This window comes from Aphelocoma coerulescens, chromosome 9 (genome assembly GCF_041296385.1).
Source record: "Aphelocoma coerulescens isolate FSJ_1873_10779 chromosome 9, UR_Acoe_1.0, whole genome shotgun sequence".
NCBI classification, from domain to species: domain Eukaryota; kingdom Metazoa; phylum Chordata; class Aves; order Passeriformes; family Corvidae; genus Aphelocoma; species Aphelocoma coerulescens.
In genome coordinates, this window is record NC_091023.1 from 18,668,470 (window position 1) to 18,679,348 (window position 10,879).

Consider the following 10,879-nt stretch of genomic DNA (forward strand, 5'->3'; position numbering starts at 1 on the left):
TACTCCAAAAGGGCACAGAGGTGATCATTTGTGGCATAAAGTTTTACTCATAAGAGTAGTCATGCAACACATACGTCATTTGATTAAGAGCAGTGCTAGAAACACTGCTTGAGTCACCATGTGTTGGTCAGTGAAACTGTGATCTGGGCAGAATGCAGGGACTGGGTTGCAATAAACTGTAGCACAGTGTGATCTCCAACTCTAGTCTGAGTCTGGAAATACAAGTCCTTTCTTCACTTGCCCTGTCCAGCACTGACAACCATTTGTTGTTTGCATTTTCTTTGTCAAGGCCAATGCCCAAAGAATCGTACAAAAACTCGAAGATGTACAAGAAATGTTTGACAAGAGGCAAGTGAGTCTGAAGAAGCTGGCAGCCAAACAGACCCGGCCAGTACAACCTGTTGCTCCACATCCTGAATCTTCCCCAAAGCGAGCATCACCAAAGATTACCAGACCAGCAGCAGTAGGTAGGCCATGAGCAGCTGCTTTCAGACTCACTCCAATGATTTGTCCACATGGTCATGGTTTGATTTTTGTTATCAGAGTGAACACTTGAATTTGATGGGCAGTGTCAGCCTTGTAGGTCCAACTATTAAAAATGAATATGAAATGTCTGTCACTGCAAACATACAAACAAGGGTGAATCAAAAAAACCCATCAGGCTTCTCTTCCTAGATCTAATCTACAGAGCACATTTCTATACTGTTTCAGTGTTTCTTATATTGCTAATTCTCAAATACCCAAGCCAGAGTAGTCAATGCAAGCCTGCAATATAAGAATGAGAACCTCTTTTACATTTCAGATACTGTAATGTGAATATTCAGCTTTGAGGCTCACAATTCTTCAGGGTTCAATCAGATACTGGCAAAATTAAGAGTTCATTACTGACACTGACTTATTTGTGGAATTTTTGCTTTTTCCCCTCTACATAGATGTGAGTTCCCTTTCTACCTTGTCCTCTGCTAACTGTAGGAGCTGAGCATTGCTTCTGCTTGGAAATTACTGAAAGTTGGTTGAGGTTAGCATGTGCCTTTAACCAAAATAGCTATTTTCTGAAAAAGAAACGTGCCTGAAGCTAATTTGAAACAGTGTGGAGACCCGCCACTCTGTGCTTGGTGGCAGGAAAGGGTTGTCCCTTTGGAACCTTAGTGCTGCTTAAAAGGGAAACCTTTAGCAAAAAACCTTGAAAAAAACCCTTACTTGCATGAAGAGCTTCAATAAGCTGCTTTCTCAACAGCAAGATTAGGATGGTCAGTAGCCTGACCATTTTGCTTTCTAGGCATACCAGCAGAAAGTCACACCAATATCCCTGTTCTCCTCTGCTCCCCAACATTCATCCTTTCTTCCAAAGGAAAATCACCTTCTTCCTGTTCCCATGCCAGTTTGACATCTGTTCATTTTTTCCCCCAAACCATGCTAGCTGTGTGTTTTATGTACAGCTCCTACCTCAAGATTCAGCTTCTCTATTGGTTAAAGGCAAGCTGAGAACACAATGCCTGTGAAGAGGTCCTGCTCTGCCACACACACATCCTCCAGCAATGTGCTCCCCTCTTGCACTGGGGTGGGCAGTCAGTTTGCTGGAGCAGTTGTGATTTGCCTTGAAAACTGACTAAACGGACTGCAAAACTGTAGTAGTTATTTTCCCATTGCATGAGTTACAGAAATGCAGGGAGCTCTGGAGATCACACAGCCCAGTCACCTTCTCCAGGCCGCACTAATGTCAGAGCTCATCAGATTCCTCACTGCATGGCCACTAGTGCTGAAGCAAAGGAAGTTGCAAAAAATGGGATTATGGGGTCAGCAGGTCAGAATCAGTTAGTTCCTCTCAGTGGCAGCACAGTTTTAGGATGGCTTTCACCTATCGTGAAACTTCATCTTCCGGCTAAAAGCTAATCTTGCAGTTCTGTTTATGCATGCAGTCCCTTGAACTTTCTTGAACTTCTTTCTTGTAATTTTAGAACAATTGCAGGTTTTTAAATGAAATTGTTGGTATAAATAGAACCTTATAGAATAGTCACTAGTACTCTGAGTTTTGATTCTTGTCCATAGAGCCCATCCCATACTATCAATTCTTTCACAGAAAATCATGAGATGCTCCCTTGCTCTGTCCCTTGAATTGCAGTTCATGGTTATACAACCCAATACAGGACAAGTGTGTGACAAGGCTTAGCCTTTAATGTCCCATTGCAAAAGAATAGGTAGGTGAAATTTATTTTAAAATGTTATGCTGATTGTTCTGTGAGGAGGTGCAAAGTGCAACCCACTCCTGTTCAGACATTGATAAGTAGACTCTGCCATCTCATTCAGTCATGAGGGTGACTGACCCAGAGTATTTCTCTTTCAGAAGAGCCTGTGTATCTACAGGTTATTCAGGGACTCACAATCAGTTACTTTAACAGCTATGAATAGTGCTTCTATATTCACATATTCTTTGTGAATCATTTTGGTGTTATCCAGTTGTCTGCTACAAAGAATCATACTTTGAAATTCTGGAGTGCCCTTTCCCTCAGAATGCCAAAGCACTTGGTAAATACTGGTCAGTATTTTAACCTCTTTTTTTCGGAAAGAAAACTGAAGCACAGGTAAACTGAGGAATTCACCAAGATGTTTCAGTCTGACTATGAAACGTGTCTGAGAATAGAAACAGGAACACTGAGTCCTATTCCAAGCCTGAAAATGAGGCTGTGAAATTCTGCTCTTCTTGAAGCTACCCTCTTTTGGACTTTCCTCTGTGTCCTTTCTTAACATTCATGGCATCAATGCACTATCAGCATTTAGTTACGGAGAGAATTTATTGAGTAACATCTTGGAAACATGAGAGAGGCTTAGAGCACTTTCTCAAAACATATTTTATAACTCATTCGTTATTTGTTACCCTGGATGTACCTGAATATTTCTAAAGCTTGCAAAATAGAATATGGCAACTGGAAAATACCATGTCCTAGACTGTGTAAATACAAAGGCAAGCAAAGGCAATAAAATGTGGTAAACAGGAACAGAAGACCAGAAGGAAAGGCTTTTGTCCCCAGGCAGCAGAGTGACAATACCATGGCAGCACTGCGATGGTTGGTCTGTGAAAGGAAAAGAAGTTACATTTGTTCCAGAATAGATTTTGTTTTGTTTTTCCTTGCTGACTATCCATTTTCCTAACAGGAATGGTAGGGAGAATTAAATCCAATTCAGGGTGCTGATGGAAAAATCTTCACAGATGTGAAGGGTCAGACATGAAATACTCCATTATTGTAACTGTCAGACTCTCCATTTTACGTGGACAAATACACAGGCAGAGATGGATTTTCTGCACACAGGCAGAGCTGATAGCATGTCTGAGAGAAAGGGCAGGTTTCTGTCAGGGAAATGACTGTCAGAGTTTCACATCCATGTCCTTATGGTTTCTGGTGACCCTCTGCAATCTTTTAGCTTAGTGAAGATCCAGAAAGGCAGCTCAGAGCTGCACCATAAACTCTCCCTCAGTCAACACTTGTCTGTGGGTCTGGAAACTCTGAAGCAAAATTTTAGATTAATCCAAATTTTGCTTGAAGCTTCTGGTTTCATAAGTGGACTTCTATATTTTGCAGGGACAGGCCTGTTCAAGACTAAAGAACTAGTTCTGGAATTACCATGATGCTGAAAAATCTGTGCCGGCTCTATTTGGTGCATGTTTTAGCTGTGAGAACTTGATTAAATATTATTCACAGATTAACCCTGAAAAGGCAGAAATCTCTGCTGACCTTTTTATAATATGAGCCTTGAAAATATATAAGTAGCATATATGACACCATATTTTAAGGAGAACTCTGTTTACTCCCAATGGAAACTGCTTGAATACTGCTAATGGCTTAATTTGTCCCTATGTGTGTTGGGAGGAAAGAAGTGGCACTTGGTAGGGAAATATTTTTGCTCTGATTCACTTCTGAGGGCATAATTTTTGATGATTTGACTACATATTTGTTCTCTGCATTTCTGTGCAAAACTCCTTAGCAGGGAGTGAATTGGAATAAGTCCACAGAGTCAAACCACACAGTCTGTCAGGCACAGCGAGATGCACTACTGAACTGTAAAGGATAATACATGCCATTAGGGATGACTGCAGTTAGCATTTATCTATTTTAATTTGCTTGTAATGCTCCCAAACTCTAACTTTTTGAAATGAAACTTTCCCAAAGGCTATCTTCTTCAGCCTCACACATTTGTGGAAAATTTCAGTAAAAGATGGTTTAGCCATCTCAGTGACCATGGTTAGGAAAAATGTCTTGCTTTAGTTACCTTTCTGGCAAGAGTTGGAACATGGCAGCACAAAGTGCTATAAAATACTCACCTAGAGAGTTCTTTGTGTGCAACAAAAATGTGAAATACAGGAGCAGGGATGTCAAAATTTCTGTGAGTTTGTTAAACGAATAGCATGTTTAACAGCACATTGCACATACAAAATCCATGACTCACCATACAAGCATCTTAGAAGGCCAACTTGGAATACAAGATTCCTTAGGGGGGAACACAGCTGGAGCCTTTTCAGTTCTTTAAATAATAAAATTTAAGCTGGTTCCATCTCAGTTAAATGTATACAACTGCTCATTGGATCCAATCCAGCATTCCTCACAGTCACTAGTGCATAACACTCACTAACCAATAACATCTGGACAGAGGATAAAGGAAGAATGTCTTGCAAGCATCTGGGGATGTGTGCAGGGGGAGTGAGGCTGCTGAGAGGTTAGCTGACTCTGAAGAGATGGTGCATGTGATTTTCATTAATGGTTTGAGAAACCACTACTTTCTATGGTTCAGTATATTTCTATAAATGAAGTTGAAAAAAGGAAAAGATGCTTTCAGTTTTGTGACTGTGGGGCTGCTATTACACTTGGGCCAGTCTGAGGAAAGCAAGTAGTGTCTTCTTGTAGAATATTACACATCCAGGAACCTCGCTCTGTGCTTCTTATATCAGCAGATTTTCAGGGGGCTTGACAGAAATTTTGCTAGAGCAAAGAAGCCTAAATTATATTGCCTAAGAATGGCAAAGTCTTTCTGCCCTAAGCCATTAAGTGATAAACCATAGCTGCTCTGGTGTTTCTTTAGCTGCCTAAACATTCTGTTTTGTCATCACCAGCATTCAAAACAGCTATTAAGCCACTAATTATCTTCAAACTCATGTTCCTATTGGACAGCACAAGCAGCAAGCCCCAATAAAGTTTAGCAGACTAGTTGTTTCCATGCTTGTTCTTGCCAAAGGACTTTGATTCTGTAGGTAATTAGTGAGAATGCACTAACTCATAGAGAAAACAGATGGGAAAACGTGATGGGGAAATTCCCCCCAAAGCTGAATGTTAAAGCATGGTATTTACTTGAGGGGGGCTTGGAATATCTTACAGGTGGCAGGTATGTATCCTAACCCTTGACTGTGGCCCATGTCTCTTGCTAGCTAATGAGTTGCACTTATTCTAGCAGGAGCAAACTTAGGGCCAGTTACCCAGGTGAACTAATCCAGCTGTGTCTGAGCACCTGGGAGCTGCCTGCAGTTCTGTCTGTCTCTCAGTGGGGGATGTAGCCCCTCCGTAGGAGATGAGACCTGAGAGAGGTTGCCTGCTTCCCTACACAGGAGCAGGGGGGAAATGGGTGAAACCACAGCCTTTTCTCACAAGCAGCACAAGTTTTCTTCACTGAATTTATTTCAGCCTTAGAGGGATGGAAAGTCTGCAAAGCAAAACAGAGCACGAGTCTCTGTCATTTTCTAGCAGGTTTAGTGTCAGTGCAGCCCACTTTAGCATTTGCTGCAGGCTAAATAATACAACAGTGATTCCATACTTGTCGTGTGACTTCTTAATAAAAATCTGGTAAGCAGTACTAAAGCCCCACTGGAAAAGTGTAGTGGTGCTCCAGGTGAATGCAAGTGACAGACCCAAACACTGCTTTACAATGCCCTTTAACAATATTTGCTTTAAAAGCAGCATCAAGCAATTTAAAATATTAATGAATTAAAAATGAAATAATCATTATGTATCATCCAGAGGAGTACTGTGAAACACTAGGATGAAAACAACCTTGAAACCATGCAGACATTAGATAATTTATTGTTTTCCATTGTTCCTGTGCCTTTATTCTTTCAGTAGGCAGCTCAACACTTTAATTTTCAGCTTCTTCAGCAATAAAATACTGTACTGACCTTGAAACAGCCAACTGTACTGAATTTTATAAGGGAGTTTCCCTTATATTTCCAGTTCCACAGTAATTAGTACAATAATAACTAGCAGCTATTTGGGCTGTTTCTTTCTATACTGCTCCAGAAACTACTTAAATGCAGTGAGATGCAGCAGTCTCAGACTATGGGCCAGTGAATAACTGAAGAATTTTCCAGAGCATAACCAAAGCAGCTTGTTTCCTGTTTTCAGTTTGTTTCTGGGTCAAATTGGAAAGGGAAGTTCACTGTGTCAGTATGAATCAAATTCATGTCTGAAATATACACAGTTGAATTTGACTCCTTTCTTATCTTGTACCTGTCTCCTTTTCTGAAATATGTCACACTGAAGAAGCCAAGACTCAGATTGTGAACTGACCTGAGTAATTTGCTGCTGGATCAAGGAGCACCTGCAGTTTGGCTTCTTGTGAATGTGTCATCTTCCATTTAAACTGCCCTGTGCTCTCTTTCCTGGATCACCTGGGGCTGTCTGAGCTTGCAAGCTGTGATCCAGACATCAAAGTTGTAACTGATTTCCACTTTTTCTGCTGATTGCTTTCAGCAGGGTTTTCGTGTCAGTATCAACCATCCCTTGAAGATACAAAGTTTTCTGATTAATGAATAAGTCAAACAACTTGGTATTGCTGATTGTGCTCTTCTAAGCAAAAGTTCTCATGTTTTCTGAAGTTCTTTCCTTCGCTTCCCTTTATTTCCACAACACATCCATAAAATTTGTGAATTAGCTTGGTAGAGCAACCCAATGGACTGGACTCGGATTTAGACAGGGCAGCTAGATATTGGCAGCATATCGAGGGTATTCAGGTGTGGGTAAGAGTATGAAACAGTGTCTTGGAGACCAACTCTTAGATTTATTTTTTTTAATGCTGTTTTTTCAAGGTATAAATAGGATATAGCTGGGAGAGGCTCGAGGATATAATAGTTTCTAGTGTAATAGGTATAATCACAGCCTGTGTTTTGTCATGATTGTGGTAGGTGACAATTTATGGCTAAATAGAATCTCCAGGGTGCATCAATACAGAAAAGGGTGAATTTACTGATGCTTTTAGAAACCTTACTCAGAGATTCATGGGAAAACACATAAAAGGACCCATTTGAAAACTTCCCAAATATTCTGGTTTTGCCAACAGTAGCAGTCACCCTCCCTGCAGATTAGAAAGGTATGAAGAAGTTTGACAATTGGGATCAATAGCTTCTATGTGCTGCATCTTGCATCTTTTTGTTCTCTTGGTTCCAAAATGTCAGTACACTGCTTTTTGGGTGATTAAAAATACCTTTGAGAGAACAAATACTACTTCAGGGAAAACTTGCTTGGGGATGGGAAAAAGGCATTTGTTGAAACTAGTGCTCAAAATCAAAACAAATCTCCTGCTGTATATTCTGAAAGAGTGATGGAAGAGCCAAAAAGAGACCATTTGCATTTCAGCTCAGTCCTGGGAACCACAAGAATCCTCTATCAGTTGATTATAGCTGCTGGTGACTGCCAGATTTCACTGTTCCTTTGAGGAAACTTTCTAGTATAGAGTCATTGTGAGGAGGTAACAGGCATGAAATGGGCATTGCCAAGTCCTTATGTCATTTAGCATCGGATTAATCCAAGAAGATTTAGGGAAGATTTGGAGAGAGGCTGCTTTAATTAGTTCTCTTCCCAGCTGTGTGAGAAGGCTGTTGAAAAGACACAGGGTAGAAGAAATGCCAGCTTCATTATTATTGTCTGATATGATGAGAAAACTGCTATGTTGAAACTGATATGTTGTCTTTTTAACTGAATAGAATTTGGGGTGCTTCCATGTGTTTCTTTTTGCCTTTTTTTAAACTGCTTTAAAAGAAGACCTTAATGACAAGGGCATTTGAAACTTTGTTAAGGTGTTTCTTTTTGAAGCGTTCAGCCCTCTCCTACATGAAACCTTTGATACTATGTCCTCCTCATTCAAAGATGTCTGCATCTTTTTTGCTGTATCCCTCAGCTTCTCCCAAAGAAGAAAAAGTTATTAATGACTATCAAGACTCCCAACATTTCAAAATATTAAACTTGGTGAAACCCTCTAAAACAAAATGTTGCCAGATGCATTTGAAAACATCAGCTTTTATTCTTAGAAAAAGTGCTTGCTCAGTTAGAAAGTTCTGACAGAATAAAAATGAAAAGGACTTAATTTTGTTCTTTATTGCCTGACCCAGATTCTTTCAGCATTTCATTTGGCATTCATACATGTTTTCACCCATGACATGAATGGCTGCCCATATCAACTCAGCAACTAAGAAAAAGGAGAGTGCTGTTGGCCTTGTACTCGCATGTGCTGTGAACTCATTATCAATCCAAAACAAAGATAAAACTAACAGAGATTATTTTCTACTCAAGCCAAATGTATGATTCCCCTTCTCACAGTTCATTCTTATCCTTTCCTTTGGACAGCAGGCTCAGCACAGGTGGTTATGTTGTTAAGGATGACTGTCCAAGTAGCTTCAGACACCAGAGTGTCAGCTGGGGGTTTCAGAGCCTGCAAGGGTCACCAAACCTGACACAACAGGGCACATTCTGAAATAATATCCTCAGACTCTCTGGCCTTACATACCTGTCACTGTGACTGACTGAGCTCCTGTGATTACTCTTTTGAGAGTTGTTCATGTAACAAAACCTTACAGGGAGCAATCCTTTAATCCAACATCAGCAAACGATTACCAGAAAAAAAATTTCCTTTCTTTGGGAACCCACACAAGCAACACATGCAAGTGACAATTACCCAAGCATTGGTACAGCTGGCTAAACATTTACCTGTGCTGTCCCAAAGATGGTTTTCCCAGGGGAAGCCAAACCAAAGCAATCCTTACAACGTGGAGGTGAAGATGCCAATTTGAGACACAGTGCAGCACTGAACAAGGGAACCCATCCCTTGTGCCAGCTGGTCCATCACTGTGCTAGCACAACTCAGTTCTCTAAGCCAGGTCTCATTTACCACCGATGTGTCAGGATCTTTGCTCACTGCACTTTTCGGGAAGTAGAATTTTAACTTATAGCACACGTTTTGTAATGTTCCTTTCTTTTTTACTCTTTCAGCTACTAATAGGAGGTCCACAGAAATTTCCTGCCCTCCAAAGACCATTTCTGAAGTAGAGTTATCAAAAAAGAAAAGCATTAAGAAGACAAAAGGTGGAATTAAGGTAGGATTACCTGTGATTTGGGGACAGCCCATATTGTGAGAGAACTCAAAACCACATAAATATAGATTTACATACCTATACTTGGAAATTGGAACATATTTAAGTTAACTCTCTGATAAGAACAAGCTATTTTAACCCAACTCTTCTGTTATCCACACCCCTGACTTGCTCATATGTTTCATCTTTACTCCTCTAAAGCTGAAAGCAAAAATTAAATGCAGTCCATTTTCTGAAATGGCCAACACAGCCCACAACTTCAGCAATAAGCACAGAATAAAACACGGTTATCAGCAGGAACATACAGCTGGTCTCCCCTTTGTCTAAACTCACAGAAAGTGACTTTGGAATTAGTTTTACTCTCATCAGTAATCACAGTTGCATTCCTCCCACGTAGTTAGGTGTATGCAGCAACATGGTACAAGCTTTATAAGACATCCATTCATTCATTCATTTTTAAATCCACTTCCCAAGACTACACTGCAAATCATGTGCCCCCTCCTTTCCCTCCTGTTGTTCTGATAATAGCTCAGATGAGGACAGTTTATTACTGGAGTCCATCATTATCATCAACCAGCTAAAAAAATTAGCAATAGAGAATGTAAGATAGGCAACTACTTTCCCTCTTCAGAATCAGCCCTTAAAAATGCAAGTGCCAAAGAACTTAGATTCTGCTGGGATTTAGGTATTGGCTTGGATTAACAGCAAACTCAGCAGCTGGGTTGTTTTACTGAATTTAAAGAGATTGGCTTTTGAGTAAGTGCAAGTAGTGCTTGGTGCTCTTAAAGCTGCAGGCAAAAGGAGGAAAAGCCTGCTTAAAACTTGCCTGGAGAGCCCTTGAAATGATTCAACTCTGCAAGACTGGACAAGGGAGTGTGTGAGTGTTTATCAAAATAAACACTGGAGCTGTGCAAAAGCTCTGTTGCAGCCTGGGCACAGGCTCTGCACAGGTACCTGTGCTCAGCACTGCCTCAGCCAGCACTGGTGCTGGGACACAGAAACTTCTGAGGCACACGGAGGATTCCCAGATTTCTCCGTAGGGCATTCTACAAAAAACTCTGAAAATGTAAAATCTTTGGGTTGGCTTCAGACAGGAAATGAAAATAATAGTGTTGTAGAGTCTAAGGAACAGATTATTATGCCTGCAATTATCTACACAACGAGATAATTCACCTCCTGTGGTGCAAGAATGTAACGACTTTGCCTGCAGTAAGGAATGCCTCCATGCCAACACTGAGCAAGGAAGGAGAATATAAATATACAGGAGATATTTCTGCACATCTAAAACTCAATCATTTTAACTTGTCTAGTGACTTACTAGGTTGGGTAGGATCTTTTTTTATTCTTTCAAAGAGTTAAAGTTCTCTAAATAAAAGCATCAGCAATTCAGTATTTTCAGTTTTAACATGTCCTTCTCATTCAGATTGAAGTGATGCATGAAGCCAGTCAAGGAGGATCTAGCAGAGTCCTGGTGACCAGTGAAAGTGATGAGAACTTGTCAACAAGGAGGAGGTAAGGCTGCATATATGAGCCACT

General features: G+C 40.5%; 1 protein-coding gene across 15 annotated transcripts in view; it reads left to right on the forward strand.

The window, feature by feature from the left end:
- The window catches only part of MCF2L2 (MCF.2 cell line derived transforming sequence-like 2), a 156,304-nt gene that overhangs the window by 68,354 nt on the left and 77,071 nt on the right, over positions 1 to 10,879 (forward strand). For all 15 annotated transcript variants that reach the window (XM_069024090.1, XM_069024098.1, XM_069024099.1 and 12 more), the window contains 3 exons: positions 290 to 467; positions 9,243 to 9,346; positions 10,767 to 10,855. In XM_069024090.1, the coding sequence (XP_068880191.1) occupies positions 290 to 467; positions 9,243 to 9,346; positions 10,767 to 10,855 (371 nt within the window). The remainder of the gene's footprint in view (positions 1 to 289; positions 468 to 9,242; positions 9,347 to 10,766; positions 10,856 to 10,879) is intronic.